Source organism: Rattus rattus, chromosome 3 (assembly GCF_011064425.1).
Source record: "Rattus rattus isolate New Zealand chromosome 3, Rrattus_CSIRO_v1, whole genome shotgun sequence".
NCBI lineage: Eukaryota > Metazoa > Chordata > Mammalia > Rodentia > Muridae > Rattus > Rattus rattus.
The window spans coordinates 67,271,123-67,291,357 of NC_046156.1; the positions used below are offsets into that span (position 1 = coordinate 67,271,123).

The following is a 20,235-nucleotide window of genomic DNA, read 5'->3' on the forward strand; positions in this document are numbered from 1 at the left end:
CTGAGTAAGCTCATGCGGAAAGCTTCTGCCTAACACAGAACCTTGTGCTGACAAGGAAAGAGATCTGGGGGCGTGCCTCGTGCGTACTTACTGCAGCACTCTTCCCTGGAAAGTTGAAAAAGGCATCAGGAGCGTACTTCTGAGGCATGTGCTTTAACACAGACAGCAGTTTCCCAGCATGCGGAGGCTACAAAATAATGCTTTATTAATCATTCTATTCTCTATAAAACATTTATTATATATACATATATTATATATATGCCTTAATATATACAAAAATAACTGAATAATACTATGAACTAAAGGGTATATATAAAAACAAACAATGCTATTTCCAAATATCTTAATAACATAATGAACTCTGTAATTTTTGGTAGTACTATATAACACATTTTGTTCAGTAAATATGAGCAATTCACACCTCTAACAATTCAAAAATTGAACTTTAAAAACTACCTCAAACTGCCACTCACTCCTTTATACATCCTAATTTAACAAATATAAATAATGCTTACTTTTTAAGGTGCTTTTAAAAGTCATAATATTTTAACTTCATGACAAACCTACAAGGGGGTTCTGTTATCTTCCTAATTTTACAGAGGAGGACTCTAAGGCAGAGGAGCACACTTCAGGCCATACAGTAACTGATGGGATCAGGATCAGAACTCAGTCTAACTCTACAGACCATAATTTTAACAATAATACTTTCACCAACTACATTATGCCGTCACTCCCCTGTCTTTTTTATTTATTCATTTCTTTATTTTATATATGTGAGTACACTGCTGCTATCCCAGACTCCTGTCTTTAATAGACCGCCTTTAAAATGGCTACCAGATCATAGCCATTTTATTTGTATCTCCAACTTCATTCTCTGCTGTGCCTTCTCATAGAATTCTTTCCACAACACTAAGTGTGAGCTATTCCTTTTGTTTAAATTGTGCTCACTAAGCCTACCTCACTCTCCTGCGAACCAGGGAAATCCTTCATTCCCTTCAAAGCTCATCTTAATGACCACTTCCTCAGGGCAGTCCTCCCTGAACTCAGAGAACTGATTAAATTTCTCTAGCATATTTGATTCTACAATATGCCTCAAATGCACAGCATATATAAAGGGTATATTATATTATATCTGTTTTAATGTTTCTTTGACCCACAAAAATATCTAGTACATGAAACAATCAAGAACTAAAATGAAAATCTCATTAATATTTATAAGGAAAGCCAGGAGCAATCAAATACACATTACCATCTTAATCAGTCTATAAGGAAATATAGTAAAAATATAGGACATTCATTCTTCTTTATTACAAGCTGAAAACAGGGTCAAACCATGGGTGAGATTATCTGATTTTATTTACTAGTCTAAGTTAGTATTACTGTGTAAGAGTTTAGTTGCCTTTTATCTTAGCCTTAGTTGCCTTTTAACCAGTCTAAGAAATGATTTTTAACCAACCATACCACTCAACTATAAAAGTAAGCTTAAAAGCAAGGAACTACAATTACATTCACTTTTAAATATATCTCAAAGAGAAGTAAAGTAACAAAAGATAACGGCAGCAGCAAATAGGTTGGGATATGATGGCATTTCTATCTAGAAAAATCATTCCTGGGGTTGGGGATTTGGCTCAGTGGTAGAGCGCTTACCTAGGAAGCGCAAGGTCCTGGGTTCAGTCCCCAGCCCCGGAAAAAAAAAAAAAAGAAAAATCATTCCTCCGAATTCCTTTTCCTGTCAGTGAATCCAAAAAAAAACAAAAAACAAAAAACAAAAAAAACAAAAAAACCAGACAACCTCCCCCAGACACTGCTCTACTACACTGGAGAGCCTTTAAGAAAAAGACTGTCATATTTCCTATTACACATGACGATGATTGCCAGTGTACTCACTCCACACGTAAAAATCTCTGATCTATGTGTAGACTTAGATTCGGGGATTTTTCACCCTACTATTATCCAAGTCAAAGGCAGAAGTAGCTGGCATGTATAACTATAAAGAACTGGTGGTTTCTTGTTTTACCTTTATCTTCTAAGCCTATTCTGATTGTCCTCCTTACCGTGAGCAGCTATAGTGACAGGTCTAATATTGGTATAATGTAGTCTGTCAAAAATGTTTCTGTGGGCTTGTAAAATGGCTCCGCAGATTAAAGGTGCCTGCTGCTAAGACTGACATCCAGGTTCAATCCCAAGACTCACATGATAGAAGGAGAGAACCAACTCCTACAGGATGCCCTCTGATCACCAAACATCATACACATGCATGCGCATCTTGCACGCACACACACACACACACACACACACACACGCCTTTACACGCACATGCACACACACACACACACACACGCACTTTTACACACACACACTCACACACACACACACACACACACACACACACACACACACACACACTCACACACACACACACACACACACATACACACACACACACACACACGCATACACACACACACACACACAAATGTAAAAAAAAAAAGTCTATTTCAGCATTTAAATGACTTTATATCACATATATCATTCGACTGACTGATTACTCTCTTCCTATGTCTTTGCATTTGTTTATCTTTTCCATACTTTTTCAATACAATGTATCTTGACCATGACTCTCCTCCCCCAACTTCTCCCTGATCCATCCCAACCTAGCTTCATGTGTTCTCATTCCCCCCTTTCAATAAGTAAAATCTAAAGAAAAAAATGAAAATCAAAACAAACAATAATGAAAAAATCCACAACATAAAATAGCAAAAACATAACAAAAATACACATCCCCCCCCCCAAAAAAAAGAGCTCATTTTGAGCTAGCTAAGTACTCTAAAGTACGGTGCCTGCCCTGGAATGTGGTTGATGTATCCAGTGACACTCCATTGGAGAAAACTAATTTTCCCTTTTCCAACAGGTATGAATGCAAATACCTTGTTAGTTAGGGGTGGGACTTTGCAGCTACCTCTCCTTTTCAGTGCTGTGCACTGGTTTTTAATTGCTATACAGTATTTGATTCTAGATAATAAAGGGTAATGGGGGATAAATATGATCAAAATAGATTGTAAAATGCATGGAATTGTTAAAAAAATAAAAGATATGTCTAACGAAATTCATAGGCAAATGTTCATAACAGCCTTATTTATAATAGCCAGAAGCTGGAAAGAACCCAGATGCCCTTCAACAGAGGAATGGATACAGAAAATGTGGTATATCTACACAATGGAATATTACTCAGCTATTAAAAACAATGACTTTATGAAATTCATAAGCAAATGGTTGGAACTGGAAAATATCATCCTGAGTGAGGTAACCCAATCACAGAAAAACACACATGGTATGCACTCATTGATAAGTGGCTATTAGCCCAAATGCTTGAATTACCCTAGATGCACAGAACACATGAAACTCAAGACGGATGATCAAAATGTGAATGCTTCACTCCTTCTTTAAAAGGGGAACAAAGAATACCCTTGGCAGGGAATAGAGGCAAAGTTTAGAACAGAGCAGAAGAACACCCATTCAGAGCCTGCCCCATGTGGCCCATACATATACAGCCATCCAATTAGACAAGATGGATGAAGCAAAGAAAGTGCAGGCTGACAGGGCCGGATGTAGATCTCTCCTGAGAGACACAGCCAGAATACAGCAAATACAGAGGCGAATGCCAGCAGCAAACCACTGAACTGAGAACAGGACCCCCATTGAAGGAATCAGAGAAAGAACTGGAAGAGCTTGAAGGGGCTCGAGACCCCATATGAACAACAATGCCAAGCAACCAGAGCTTCCAGGGACTAAGCCACTACCCAAAGACTATGCATGGACTGACCCTGGACTCTGACCTCATAGGTAGCAATGAATAGCCTAGTAAGAGCACCAGTGGAAGGGGAAGCCCTTGGCCCTGCCAAGACTGAACCCCCAGTGAATGTGATTGTTGGGAGGAGGGTGGTAATGGGGGGAGGATGGGGAGGGGAAGCCCATATAGTAGGGGAGGGGGAGGGGTTAGGGGGCTGTTGGCCCAGAAACCGGGAAGGGGAATAACAATCGAAATGTAAATAAGAAATACTCAAGTTAATAAAGATTAAAAAAAGGTATGTCTAAATTAATCTGAGCATGTATATTTTACCTAGCTACTATCTTCGCAATGAACGTACATGCTGACAATTCACTGCTATCAAAAACAGGGTTCTAAGGTAGGTTGGAGGGATGTAGTAGGGGTAAATAAAATCAAAATGCCTTGTATACACTACAAAGTTTTCAAAGAATTGACACATTTTTTAAAAACGATGGCCAGCTGAGCATCTTCAAGTACACTTCCTTGTGGAACAGTGTCTAGGCACTTAGGAAAGTATTACTAATTCACCACATACAAGTATTTTATGTGACTGAGTAGCACTAGGCTTCTGTTCACTTTGACTCCACTGATGTTCAGTCCACCCAAAAACACGTTTCTTAACCGAGTTATCAAACTCTGCTCATCATCACTATGTTTTAAATCCATAATATTATAGACTGAAGGTAACATGCCAATATTATAGACTGAAGGTAACATGCCAATATTATAGACTGAAGGTAACATGTCAATATTATAGACTGAAGGTAACATGCCAATATTATAGACTGAAGGTAACATGCCAATATTATAGACTAAAGGTAACATGCCAATATTATAGACTGAAGGTAACATGTCAATATTATAGACTGAAGGTAACATGTCAATATTATAGACTAAAGGTAACATGTCAATATTATAGACTAAAGGTAACATGCCAATATTATAGACTAAAGGTAACGTGCCAATATTGTAGACTAAAGGTAACATGCCAATATTATAGACTGAAGGTAACATGTCAATATTGTAGACTGAAAGTAACATGCCAATATTATAGACTGAAGGTAACATGCCAATATTATAGACTAAGGGTAATATGTCAATATTATAGACTAAGGGTAACATGCCAATATTATTTTTACATGAATTTCCATGTCTATATTTATCTGTCCACAACCTTCACAATTTCCTTGTTTTTACTTTTTATAACAATACTTTACTATGTAAAGTATTAATTATAAAATCTGAATACATTATTTAAACATAAATCAAAACAAAGTCAAAGAGTACACTGCCTCTTCCTGATATAACATAGATAAGACCTATACTTACAAACAGTACCATAAATAAGAACAAAACTATACAAGTGTATACAGCAGAAATCGTTTTCCAACATGGAAAAAGAGGCTCCTTAAGACCATGCCCTGTCAGAAATGAAAACACACTGAAACCGTTCTGAAGCCAGCTTAACACTGTACACAGAGGCACCCAAACAGCACAGGAAGGAATCTGGAGATGCAGAGAGAGAAGCCCAAGTAGGTGGTCTCAAATAAAAGGACAGAGCTGCAGGTGAAGGAGCTGTATGGAGAAAACTCTCCAGAAGCCCGGCTCAACACCGTCACAGTTGACAAGGTGGGGCTAAGACACCGATGGCCCCAAGTCAAAACATGCTGACCTACAGAGATACAGAGAACTAAGTCACCTGTGCTCCATGGATTAAGCAGGGACCTTGAAGGAACCAGGCTTCAGTAATAAGGAGAACCAGCCCTAGCGTAATAAGTCACTATAAATCGAAATGTGAAAACATGAAACTAGTCTTAAAGAACAAAGTTTATCCTGAAGAAATTAATATATAGCTCTACAAATGGCCTAATAATCTTAACAAAAAACACAACAACAACATAGAATTCACCATACCTATGTCATAAAAGGCAACCTATAATCAGGAAGAAACCTCAATGGATAAAATCCTGTTCTGGAAATTACAGAACCATGCAGATAAGAATGCTTGCTGTTATTATTATCATTCTCATCGCTGAATTATTAACACTGTGAAGAACTGAAAGGAAAGTATGAACATAAAAAGAATTTTGAGGTGAAGGGATGCTGGAGACACAGCTTAGTGAGTAAAGCATTTGGAGCACAGGCATGAAGACCTGGGATCAGTTCCCAGAATCCACATTTTAAAGGCAATGTGCATAGCCAGGCATGGTGGCACCCAGCAGGCAGGTAACTGTGAGTTTAAGACTAGCCTGGTCTACATAGTGACCAGCTGTGTAGGTCTACATGTAGGCCAGCTACAATGGGACCCTGTCTTAAAAAGAAAGAGGAAGGGAGAGGAGGAGAGGGGTCGGCAGGGGAGGGGAGGAGGAGGAGGGGAGCAAGAATGAGATGTGGTTGTCTATGCTCATACTCCCAGCAATGGAAAAGTGGAGATAAACAGATACTCAGCGTTCACTGACCAGTCAACGTAGCCTACTTCATGTTCCAGGAAAGCAAAAGATCTCAGTAAAATAGCAATAAGACAGCACCTGAGGAACCACACCTAGGCTGCCCCATGGACTCCACAAGAAGATGCACACAAAACACACACAGAACACCAAAAAGAAAAAAAAAAAAGAAAAAAAAAAAAAAAAAAAGAAAAGTTAAGTTCATACTAAAACAACAAAGCTCAAAAATAAAAATAAAAAAAAGAAAACAGTAAGGGAAAATAAAAGAGAAATGTGAGCAGGTCTCAGTTGTCTGCAGGGCAGCATCAAGAGATCTAACTTAGTTGCTACCAATGTACACCAGGTAGCTCAGTGAACCTGTGTAAGGCTCTGAGTTATACAACCCCAAGTACAGACAATGAGGAAAAAATCTTTTCAAAAGAAAGTTTAATTTAATAAAAATTTAAATTACCTAAAGTTTGGTGCCCCAGGTGAAGGCAAAAATGAGGAATAAAGGAAGTACAATTGTTAGAAATAAAGACAATTTTTTTTCAAAATTTGATGAAAATTACAAAACCATGAAAGGGAAAAATTAATAATGTAAATGCATGGTTTTCTACACAGGACTATAAATAATAAGTTCAGTGATCATCAATGTAAAACATTTGAAAAGCACCAGAGAACTGGAGTTTGCAACATATAAACTAAAGGGCATAAATCTAAACATGACAAGCTACAGAGCACAAATACAGATTAAATTTAAGAGACCTAAAAATTACAAGGCAGCTGGCTGAACTAAAGACAGTGATCTTTAAAAGTCACAACTGGCTAGAAATAAAAATGGAGCAAATATTTACTAGTATTCTTCTAAAGAAATTTAGTAAAATTGCTTTTGATCAGGTACCTGGGATTCAAAGCAAGTTCCCCACCACTCATTACAAATTAATTGCACCTAAAGAGGAGGGCTCTAATCTGCAAAGACCCTGCTCCTAAAATATGCTGTTCAAATTGAAGGGCCATTACCACTCAGAACAGAAGGAAAGTGGATACTACTTAACACATTTTTCAACTCCAATAAGTAATAGATATATAATTTTAAAACACCAAGGATCAAATTGATCGTCTACCTAAGACACCCAAACAAAAGTAGCCATGCACACAAAAATTGCTACTTTGACTGAAGGCTTCCCCTCAATTTGACATGTACCACATGTAGAATAATATCAGTCGCTCTGTGAGCTACGCTTGGGCGGGGACCTTCCAAATACTAGAGCATTTAGGGCGTAGGGTGTTTGATTTTCACGTGTGCTTTTTACCCATTGTCCTTTGTCTCCTTGAAGTTTACTGAAGAAAAGCTTGAGTTCTCTAACTGTCAAATTATAGCTGGCCAGCACTCCCAACATGTCAACAAGAAGATCTGAGAAGGAACAAACAAATGAAATGTGTGAGCTATTGATATTTCTAGAGATAAAGAAGTAAAATACATGACTCACTTGCAAGTCTGGGTACAAGAGGGATAGATACATGCCAAGGGGCTGAGAAGATGGGTGGCTCAGTGGTTATGAGCTCTTCCAGAGGTCCTGAGTTCAACTCCAGGTCCAAGAATATCTGAGACCTGTGCCCCCTGTAGGCATTACACACCCATATATTCCTACACACACACACACACACACACACACACACACACACACACACACACACACACAATAATAAATCCTATTTTTAAATAGGTAACATGCTATATAATCAGTAATTTTTTTAAAAAATTGCTAAAAGAAATTTCAAAAGATACAATATTAAAAAATCAAACTATTTCCTTACAAACATTTCTAGAGAAAAAGTTGTACCTGCAATCATGCTGTCAACTTTCTCGATTTTCCCAAGTACTTTTTCCACAAGGCCTACTTCTGTGCAGACTTGAAGGTTTCGTATGCTCTTCTTCAGAATGGCTGTAAACATGCTCCAGACTTCCGCTTGGCAAGTAATGTCACACTTCTCCAGTAACTCCACCATGCATGTGATACTCTCAGCTTCTTGGATAATGAAGTTCATCTCCAAATCAAACTGTCCTCCTACCAGCTTCGGGGAAACAAGTGGAAACATATTTCAAGGCATTATTTCACATCCATTACCACGATCACTTGCTCCTAAACTTCAAGTCAGCAATGGCTACCCGTGTGCATCATTCCACACCCTCCAACAACTACATCTTAAAGATTTACTTATTGTACGTATGTGGATACACTGTCGCTGTCTTCACACACATCAGAAGAGGGATCCCATTACAAATGGTTGTGAGCTGCCATTGAACTGGGAATTGAATTCAGGGCCTCAGAAAGAGCAGTCAGTGCTCTTAATCACTGAGTCATTTCTCTAGCCCTTAGTTAACTTTTTTTAAATCTCCAAAACATAAATTCTCTGAACAAAGTTTCAAATCTAGACAGCACAAATAGAATATAGAATATATTTCTATATATTTCTATATTCACAATATAGAAAATGAAATAATTTCCAAATAACAAATATAAAGTAACTTAAGAAAGCCACTACCAGCTTCATGAAATGATAGGAGAGTATTTTATAAACTTGAGAGGTAAAAGCTTTTCTAAGCTCTTTAGGCCAGATGACATTAATCCCAGTGCTTGAGAAGAAACAGGAAGAGCAAGAGTTCAAGGTCAGGGCTGGAGAGGTAGCCCTGAAGTTAACAGCACCATATACCATCACAGAGAGTCTAGGTTGGATGCCAGCATTCACGTAACAGCTGACAAACAACCATCCCTAACTCCAAGTCCGAGTAAATGTGGTGCCTCCCAGGGTACCACACACACATAGTATACTTACATACATGCAGACACACACACATACACATAAAATAAAAATGACCTAATTAAACAAGAAGTCCAGGCATGGTGGTATGGTGGTACACCCCTTTCCCAGCATTCCAGAGGGCAGAAGTGAGCAGTTCTCCAAGTTCAAGGCCAGCCTGATCTACTTACCAGATCCTATCGAGAAAGAAAGAGGAAAAAGAAAGAAACAAAGAAAGGAAGGAAGAATTAATAAACTAATTCAAGATGATCCATAGCTAAATTGTGAACTCAGGTCAGCTTGGACTACCAAAGACCTTGTCTCAAAAAATTAATTAACTAATTGGAAAAAAGATTTTGTTAAGATTTTTGGACTTCTCACTAATAAACTTATTTAATATAAATTAAAATTTTGACCAGGGTCTATCGTTCAGTGATACAGCGCTCACCTGGCATGTATAAGACTCTGGCCTTAATCTTTTTTTTTTTTTTTCTGTTTTCTTTTTTTCGGAGCTGGGGACCGAAACCAGGGCCTTGTGCTTGCTAGGCAAGCGCTCTACCACTGAGCTAAATCCCCAACCCCTCTGGACTTAATCTTAAAAAATTTGGGGGAGGAGAGAACTTAAGTACATATACAAAAATATCATGAAGTCAAAATATAATTACACAGTATGAATCATTCATCACTCATGTTGTAAATATAAATTACTTCCTAAAAGAAAATTTGAAAAGTGAAATTTGGGACAACGCAATGAATATAATGACCACGAATGATACCGTACAATCAAAACCTCGCATTTGTTCACAAAATTAATATTAAAGACAAAATTAAATCATGCATGTTGCAAAAAATCTGTATCCTTAATAATGTACATAATAAAATATATTATGGGCAAGGAGAAACAGGTGTAGTGGAGGAAATGGGTATGGTATCTGTGGAAGTCCACACAGAAATAGATGTAAGCCTACAGAGTAACTAACCTCTTTGAGCATAAGAATAACTTTCCAAAGCCATAAAACACCAATAACCCTACACAGTGTTACACATAACAACACATTATCCTAAAGACACTGTTTAATGAAAGGAAAGCAGAAAGAGAAAAGGTTTTATGAAAATCATTTAGACACAACAGTAAGGAAGACAACCTCAGCAACATTTTCTAGTAAGCAGAAACTGAAAGTTCTCAATTGGGTATACAAAGACACTGCCCAAAATGCACAACAATAATACAGATAAACCAACCGACATAAAGAAACAAGTTACTGCAAAAACAGTAAAATCGGAGTGCGTTCGTATACTATGAAAAATTCTTCAACAATTATATGTCTTCTGGGTAGAACATAAACCTCATTGCAACTAACTTGAGAGACCTCACCTTCACCTCAATATTCCTTACATCCATCTTTCATTCTGATCTGTGTATGTTATCAGTGGCAACCACCCTGCCAAGAAGCCATGGAATTAATTTAGGAAGTAATTTCCAAAAAGGCCCCAAATATTTCACCAGCTTCTAAACTGAGCTTATAGCGTGAAAGCAATATGCAGACAGGTGTTTAAAATATTTCTCCATTGCATTAAATGTTAGAAGATACGCCTTTCTAGGAGAAAATGGATGGCTGAAATTTGTACACACAAATGTGTGGCGTGTTTGATATACTGTATGTATGCATATCTTTGTACCTAAAAACCAAGCGGAGCCAACAGTACGTCAGGTTAACCCTTTCTAATAGTTATTTGAAGCTGATCAACCTTCAAAACAGAAATTTGTCTCCAATGGCGGGGATCAAGCGCAGGCCCGGGCGTCGTGGGTTATTATCTGAGAGGCAGTAATGGCCCTGCACTCCAAATGTAATCTCCCAAATGTCACAGGAGTTATGAATATCTGAGCAGCCTAATGCACTTTACCAGCCATGAAATGTGGAAATGTAATCTTATTACCTTTTTATGGGTGTATTTTTTTGAATAATGTAGCCTGGAAACTGATGTATAGTCTTTTCTTGCATTTTAGCATGATTTGGTCTCCTCTGCTATATAGAACATTTTTCAAAACTCTCCATTTCAACATATTTTAGTCCTGTATGAACTTCATAAACAATTTTTATAGCAACCTTCAGGGTGGCATAACATGCTTTATATAGGTCACAGTTTAATGTATATGATTATAGACCTTTTAAAGTATTTTATTCAAAGAATTCAAATGAACCTTTACAACTTTTGTACTTGGACCTTAATTCGAGCATGGCAATTTCCTTCCCAATATTTTTATTAATAAAATGCCTTAACAAAATTGGTCACTAAAGTAAGTCACTTATATGTTTAAAAATTAAAATAAAAAAAACAGGAAAATGAAAAATAAGTATCTTCTCTTCAAAAGATTTATAAAGCTAGAGGACTGTAAGTCAACACTCGGGTCGTCCCCAGGGAGGCTGCTGACTCCAGACAACTCAATGTGGACTCGTTAGGTGTCCTTCAGCCAGGACAAGAGCACCATATAACAGGCAGACCGAGCAGAGTATAACCTCAGACTCTGCTACTAACTGATCAGTGCTCTATTTCTTGTGACTAAGTTACTTTTATTCTGAGTTTGTTTATATATAAAATGAGCCCCCCAAAAAGAAGGCGGGAGAAAATAAACTAAGAATATAGTTTCTTTCCATGTAGATTGTCATATTCATACAGAAATGGGTCCTTGGAAAAAACTAGATAACTCGAGATTAGCACTTTCAAAAAAGTAAACACATTTTTGGTTGAGTAGGATACATAGAAGATACTAACACAAAGTTAGGGAAAAATAGAGTTCCAACTTGTGATAGTTTGTATAATCCCAGACCAGGAGTGGCACTATTAGAAGGTATGGCCCTGTTGGAGTAAGTGTGGCCCTGCTGGAGTAGTTGTGGCCCTGTTGGAGTTAAGTGTGTCACTGTGGGCATGGGCTTCTAGCTACTAGAAGTCAGTATTCTCCTAGGAGCTTTCAGTGAGGATATAGAATTCTCACCTCATGAATGCCTAGATGCTGCCCTGCTCCCACCTTGATGATAATGGACTGAACTTCTGAACCTATAAGCCAGCCCAAATGTTGTCCTTTATGAGACCTGCCTTGGTCATGGTATCTGCTCACAGCAGTAAAACACTAACTAAAACACAACTTGAACTCATTACTTTCTTAGGCTGACCTCAAACTTCACAACCCTTCCATCTATCTCAGCCTTGGCATTACTCTTTAAAGGGGAGGAGGCGGGGAGATACGACCAGTCTTCCCAACTGTCCACCTTTATAGTACATAAATGACATTAGCTGGAGAGGACATCTCAGAAGCTAAGCATTCACCTCATGGTGAAAATCACAGTACAACAACATCCCATGAATCCTGGTAACTACAAAATCACGGCAGTAGTCAACAGGACAAGTACATGCCTACTCTTCAGAAATCACTACTGGTTTTTTGGTCTCCTTATTATACTGACTGAATTTATGTATATGGTTAAAACTAAAGTTTCTTAGAAGTTATATACCTGAGAAAATGCACCTGTGACTGTATTTTATTAGTTATTTTTTTAGTGCGTGAACATGTGGGTATATGCACCACAGACTCTACTAAAATTAATTGTCAATGAAAATTAAAATACTTAGCAAACTTTGCATTTGTCTTACATCAGAAATCCCTTCTAGATTGCTATTTGTTTTCAACCTTGAAGGATGGTAGCTCTTGGGTGTGGGTATTACATGCACTCCTTGCATAAATATATCATTTTATGTATTACATATGATAATAGTTCTACAGGAAAAGTCCCAAAGACTGTTAGTGATGGCTATCTTCAAAGACTGAGTTTTAAAAAAAAGGTTTTCACTTTAAAAATCTACATTCATTACACATTTCTTTAAAAAAAAAAAAAAAGCTTTTAATTTTAAGAAGCTCTGCAAGCTTCATGGTCAGCCCCACAATAGCAAGCCTCTATGCTTCACCTTCTTCAAAATGTTTGCAGACAAATAGCCAATGGAGAGCAGAAAGCTTTTTGAATTGAAGAAAATGGATTTAGGTTTTAAAAGATCCTACTTGCAGATCTGTGTGAGTTCAAGACCAGCCCAGTGTAGATAACAAGTTCCAAGTTGCCCAAGGTTACATAGTGAAACCTTGCCTTTTAAAAACTTGGGGGGAGGTTGTTAGGGGGTAGGATAGTTTATCAGTTAAGAACAGGCTGCTCTTCCAGAAGACCAGGGCTTGATTCTTAGCACTCACATGATGGCTTGCTGCCATATGTTAACTACAGTTCCAGGAGACCCAAGCCCATCATCTGGCCTCGAAAGCATCAGGCACACATGGTATACAGACATACACACAGGCAAAAGATGCATACATATAAAAATTAATTATACAAGAAGAGTTCCTGATTTCACAGACATATGAATGGGTTTAATGACAGAGTGGTAACTTCAGATGCGATAATCACACTGCCCAGGTTAATCTACCAGAAGAAATCTGATGACAGAATGGAATCCTGAAGCATACAGATCCCAGCATCTCATTCGTGAGGATGAGGGTCCAATTCCAAACACACTCAAGGTGGTCACAACCATCTATAACTCCAGTTCCAGGAGATCTGATCTCCTCTGTCCCCCGCAGCCCTGCACGCATGTGGTACACAGACATACATGCAGGTAAAACAACCATACACATAAAATAAAAATAAATCAAGAGAGAAGCCATGGCAGGACAATGGAGGCTGACGTAAAGATCTCGCTCTGTGTATTTACAGGTTGTTATCAATGTTCTTAAGGGATGGATGGTACTGGGCTTTGTATGTTTAAGTGGGCAATTATATCTTATCAATTGGATCTAAGATTATTGTGTTGTGTGTTCTTTTATGTGAGGGTTTGAGTGTAGGAATGCGTGCAGCGGCTGGAGACACTGGGCCGCCACAGTGGAGTTGGGATGTGTCTCCACCAAGATATCTAGCAGATACCTTGAGGTACCACAGTGCCAGACCTAGCAAGGTAAAAGACAGCTATACCTTTTTTTATTTGTTATATATTTACAACAACAGATGGTGAACCAATGTGATGGGCAAGAATCCACTAGCAATCCTAAGAGTTTAGAGAAAGTTTTATTTTCTAAGAGGAGGCAGGCACCATGTTAAGTCATGTGATCTCTCAAGCACAGAGAAATTGAAACAAATAAACAGGGAAGTAGCCTGGGCTGGCCGGCTGTAGGTCCCAGGCTGTATGATAAGTAATGGCAGCTCAGAGATTTGTAGATTAAAAGCTGCCTTTTAAAGAAAGTTGTTTAGAAAGTCTTTCAGGATACTCATATTCTTTTTAATGTGGGCTCCACGGGAATTTTGGGTTGAAATCCTAGTTAGACAAGCTACTTCTTAATTACAGGTATTATTAAAAGGTGATTAAGTTTGTTTTTAGAAAGAAGAGAGTAAAGAGATTACCTGAATCAGGTGGGGATTTTCATCTATGGTTCGGAACTTAGATAGGGAAAAATTGGTCACTAACTCCAAGTAGAGAGTTGTGATAAATGTCTGTAACACCAAGAAGAGTGAATGCAGGCATATATTATAGAAGTTATTAAGGGTAAATAAAAATCTGTGGCTCTGTGTAGAGAGCTTGACAGACTGAGATATTTTGAGCTGAAGTCCTGGTTTGATATGTTGCTTATTGATATTGGAATTGATAGAAAGTATTTGGTTTGTTTTATGAATTACCCTAAAGGCAATATGGCTTGTCGATGCGGCTAGCCAGGGTTTGTGGTTACTTTTTGATATTTACCACAACAGGAAGCTCGATTCTTTTTTTTTTTTTTTTTTTTCGGGGCTGGGGACCAACCCAGGACCTTGCGCTTCCTAGGTAAGCGCTCTACCACTGAGCCAAATCCCAACCCTCGGATTCTCTTAACATGGGCTCCATGGGAATTTTGGGTTAATTTCCTGATATCACAGTACAAAAGCCTATTAGGCTCATTGTCTAGCTTACTTCCTTTTTAAAAAAATTATTTAGTCTTCATGATGGGTGTGACTTTGAGTTTTATGGCTATATTATTACTCTGGGAGAGAGTGCAAGATACAAGCTTTTCTGGTTTCAGACTAAGGAACAAAGTATTTTGGGAGAAAGATTTTGTCTTTGTGTTTTTATAAAGTGTGATTAGGCTCTGGAAACCTCACAGAGTCAAATTGATCAGATATGATAGAGGTAGACCACCTGAAAAAATTAATTCAGGAGAATCAAACAAAAAGAGATTTCGATTCTAAACTTTTGTCTTGAGAGTTGTATTTTACAGAGTGTGCCTACCTGGATTCCTGGTCTCAAGGACTTTCAGCTGGGTCCAGTCAGGACACATCGGCTACAGCATTTGCTTCATTCTTCCTACCCCCTACCCCCAAGGATATCTCAACACCCACGTACAGCTTGAAGAAGTTATAGAGGAGTCATCGCCCCAATTCCCTGGCCTTTGGGGGGCTGAAAGTAGTTATTCTAAAGTTGTTTTTATGAGGAATTTAGAAATGGTTGTAATTTAACAGGGAAGAATTAGCTAGATTGAGTTATACAGTCATAATCTCATTTACTAGCTAAGCTAAAATCTTATCTTTGCTTTGATATAGAATTTATTTGTTAGAAGTTTTAAAGTACAAGGTTTAAAGCCAGTCCCTTCTATTGATGTCATTACAAACTTCTGAGTTGATTACACATGTGAGTTAAGGGCCAAATAGCAAATTCGTGGCTCTGACTTTGTGAGGGGTACTTTCAAGATAATATTAAGATATAAAGACAACAGTACAGATTGTCTTATATAGGTAGATGGTTTTCAAAAACGTCAGAAATCCACAAAATTTGAGATTTAAAGTTATTTCTCTTTTGTTGAGACATATCTGCTCCTAACAGTTCCCCTTTGGTAGATTTAACAAAGAATTTGAACATCTCTACCTCCAAGTGAGGCAATACTTTGTGGCTAGGCAGCCACTAGACAAAATTGCCTGTTTCATCTGCAGACTAATACTGTCCAGAAAAAGGACAAATTATGAAGAATAGTTGACTGATAAACCCTGCCAAGACAAGGTGATCAGCCCTTCAAAATCTGCATTTCAACAGTCTGTCAGTTGATTTTGGGCCAGAAGGCTGAAGACTTGCACGCACATGTTGCTAACAGGGGACTATGCTAGTGGAGATTTGTCTCCATAACCTCTCAGTTCTATAAGCCTTGTTAGGCTTCCTATGTGTATAGATATTTGGTCATCCTCAGATTTCTGACGGGGTTGAAGACTGATTATATTCTCAGAGCCTATGAGGCTGTTTAACTCTGAATATACATATTTTATTGAATAGTTACCAGATAGTATACAAGCTAGCCAAGATATAATATAGATTTTAAGCCTTTCTTAAGCTGAAATAGATAACTGAATGTTCTGTTTAACGGATATAGTGATGGACTGGGTGTTGAGTATATCATATGCTTTATAAATTGTAGAATGGTAATAATTGTACTCAATTTATATATAAGTGAAAAAGCTTTTTACCTGGACAAAAGGGGAGAAATGTTGTGGTTTGCCCTGGAGTTATCTATATTTTGATGCTAATTCCACATGCCTAGCCATGTACTCAGGAATTAGGTGACTTCACCAAAAAAGTCCCCCCACTGAATTTGTAAAAAAAACAGGTGAGGGGCAGGTACAGGATAGAAGGAAGCCTATCATTGGAGGAGAAGGAAGTATGGGTGGGAGAGAAGTTTGAAGGAAGAGGAGGTATTTAAGAGCCAGAGGATTAGGAAATCTGCTATGAGAATGTATGTCCTAGAAATGACAGGGAAACATCACCCATGATACCTCAGCAATATGGCTGCATAAACAAGACCTGAAGAAGCACAATATCACTACCAGATATGCAAGCTAGAAGAGAGAAAACTCATGGGTCCCCATACCTATACAACTGAAGAACAAAGGAATGCTGAGAGCGGGAGAAATAGTTTTCTCCAGCAATGAGCCCCTTAAACAGTTATCCAATACCGATACCTGAAATCATATACATATATAATACTAAGCAGACTGAGGATGAACATATGTAGGCATGCATATGTACATGGGTGTGTGTATATGTGTGCATGTGTGTGTACATGTGTGCATGGGTGTGTGTATGTGTGCATGTGTGTGTGTATGTGTATTTGTTTCTTGAGCTGTCTTTTGTTTTCCTGGTTTTTACTGTGATAGTTTTTGCTTTATTCTTATTTGTTTTTTACATTTGCCTATTTGTTTTCCTAAGAGACAGAGGGGAGGCTGGAGCAGACATTGTTCTTACAGAAACCCTGAGTTTGATTCCTAGCACTCACATCAGACAACTCACAACTGCCTGGAACTCCAGTTAACACGGGCACATAAGAGACCTACCTAAAAACAATCAATAAAAAACTTCATAAAGGGGTTGGGATTTAGCTCAGTGGTAGAGCACTTGCCTAGGAAGCATAAGGCCCTGGGTTGGGTCCCCAGCTCCAAAAAAAAAAGAAAAAAAAAAAAAAAAAAAAAAAAAAACTTCATAAAAAGAGAGAAAAAAAGGAGGCATTAGGAGGTGAGGATGTGGGAAGGATCTGAGAAGAGATGAGAGAGGAAAACCCATGATCAGAATATACTGTATGAAAATAACTTTATTTTCAATTTTAAAATGCTCTGGAACCTCGTTTAAAAAAAAAAAGCAAAATAAGCCAGAAGGAAGCCAAAGATAAGAAATAACAAAGAGCAGACATTAACACGACTGAAAGCAGGAAAGCAATAGAAAGCAATCAGTGAAACACAGAAAAAGTTATTTGAAAATATCAATATAATTGAATAGCTTTGGCGAGACAAAGAAGCAAGCCAAAAATCAAAACAGCCAGTATCCAGAATGAAACAGTTTTAAAAAACTCTGTCTCAAAAGAAAAAATAAAAATAAAAATAATTCATGTTGGGGTGGAGGAGGGGCTTGAAGGAAAGTAAAATGGAATAGCATAAACAACTTTAAACACAAAATGTGACAATTTGGAGGGCATGCACTAATTTATACAAGAATATAAGCCACCACAGCTTCTCAGGAAAAAAAAGGAAATTTTAATAACCCTGTAACTATTATAGAAATATCTGTAATTTTAAACAACCAAAAAAAAACTATATTTGCATAATTGCATTGGATATTTCTGTTCAATGTTTCAAAATTAATACTAATTTTATGCTTCTCAACTCAAAACACAGATAGAAAAAAGATTTTTAAAAACCTTGAGTTGGACCTACCAGCAACACACACATACAAACTCCCATGAATACAAGCCATCTAAACAAAGTTAAGAAGAGGGCTTCCTTAGCCACTGAATCATTAAACATGGAGCAAAGGCTAGACCTAGTCCCCACCCCCCGCATAAATGCAGCAGACGGGCAGCTTGGTCTTTATGTGGGTCTCCCAAAAACTAGACTGGGGACTCACCCTGACTCTGTGGCCTGCTTGTGGATCCTGTGCCCCAACTGGGCTACCTTGTCTGGCCTCAGTGGCAGAGGAGGTACCCAGTCCCGCAGTGACCTGATGTGCCAGGGTGGATTGGTACCCAGGGCCGCCTCCTGCTTCTCAGAGGTGAAGGGGAGGGAGGACTGTGAGGAGGGGCTAGGAGGAAGGGGGACTACAATCGTGATGTAAAGTGAATAAATAAATGGAAGAAAAATAAAAAATAATAAATAAATCACAGTAGCATCTGGAAGATAAAAAGTGATCTTCAGGTTACAAGACAAACATAAATACAACCCTACTAACAATGGCAATATGGAGGCAGTACAGGTGTGGCTGCTCTGTCACACGGGCACCAGTAGAAGGAGGCTACTCAGTATCTGACCTGTGAATCTGAATAGTTAGTAGCCTAACACTCTGAGAAAAGCAAGCCTAAGGGGACCGCCAATCCAGCACCAGGGTCCCAGACTGGGAGTTAGACTGAGATGACAAGTCCAGCACCTGGTAGGACTGGGGGGCTTGAGGGGTGTGAGTGTCAGACCATGCCTGAGAGAGAGTATAGCACTTCTGAGACCACTCCTGGGACTACCCCCAGAAACTCAAAAGACCCCAGCTGCCAATAAGAAGAACAAGTAAGTGGTGGAGAAATTGAAGAGAAAGAGAAACAGAAAGATGTGGGCACAATGAAGAAAGGCAGAACTGGATACTTGAGGGTGGTGAGGAACAGCCTGATATGAGTAGCTGGTGACATCCCCTGGGACCATGGCGGGGTCCTGACCTGTGCTATCATCTGGCCCTGCAGCAGTAGGGGTCTATTACCACCAAAGGCCAGGCGGATGCCTCTGGGTTGGGCTGGCCCCCAGGGACATTCTGATATCTGAGCACTGTGCAGAACCCGCCCCACCCCTCACCTGAGCATCCGGGAGCAGCCCTGGAGACTTGATAGCAGGAGAGCTGTCCTAGCTGTCCTTACTGCCCCTAGCTATCTGCAATACTCTGGAGAGAGGACTGTGCGTTGCAGGAACTGCTAGTGAGCTAGCCAGAGGGCATGAGTATGGGAGAGCTGGCCCTGCCTAGCAGAAGCTACCTGTGAGCGGGCAGCAAGGGCGTGAAAGCAATACAGCTGGTGAACTGACAAACTCAGATACCACTCGGGCCCAGAGCCAGGTACAGGCTCTGCATTGGCCCAACTTAACATCTACCCCATGGATGGACTGCTGGAATGCATAAGGGGCTGGTCCTACAGATACAAAACCACAGGATCTCCATGACACAGGGCAACAACAGGATATCCAAGAGAAGTCCTAGTGAAGTTCCAGTATTAATAGAGTAGCAGAATCCAGAGGCTTCCTACCAGACCAACGAGTAATTGCAATGAACATTCACAAGTAAAACAGTGCAGACCAAAGTGTATATTGTGGCGGACATTGTGACACACTACAGCTTCCACAGTGAGATTTTTTTTTATTCTGTTCAGAGGGAGGTTGCGAGGGTAGACAGCCACTACACTGGGAGGAAGGGATGAGTGAGAGCAGGTGCACAACAGGAAATTCACAAAAAAACAATAAAATTTAAAAAAAAAACAATAACAACACTGGCAATGAAACTGAAAGGCAACATTTACAACTACTAGATATATAAAACCAATTCAGCCATAAAAACCACCAAAACATGTAGAAGTAGGGTGTTAAATATCAATAAATGGAGAACAGGTATATA

General features: G+C 38.8%; 1 protein-coding gene and 1 pseudogene across 1 annotated transcript in view; one reads left to right on the top strand and one right to left on the bottom strand.

The window, feature by feature from the left end:
* Lrba (LPS responsive beige-like anchor protein) overlaps window positions 1–20,235 on the bottom strand; it is a 543,225-nt gene that overhangs the window by 478,985 nt on the left and 44,005 nt on the right. The window contains exons 3-5 of the mRNA XM_032898147.1: window positions 8,103–8,334; window positions 7,572–7,672; window positions 92–187 (exon numbers count right to left, since the gene is read on the bottom strand). Of these exons, the coding sequence (XP_032754038.1) occupies window positions 92–187; window positions 7,572–7,672; window positions 8,103–8,334 (429 nt within the window). The remainder of the gene's footprint in view (window positions 1–91; window positions 188–7,571; window positions 7,673–8,102; window positions 8,335–20,235) is intronic.
* Window positions 18,830–18,933, top strand: LOC116897615 (annotated as a pseudogene).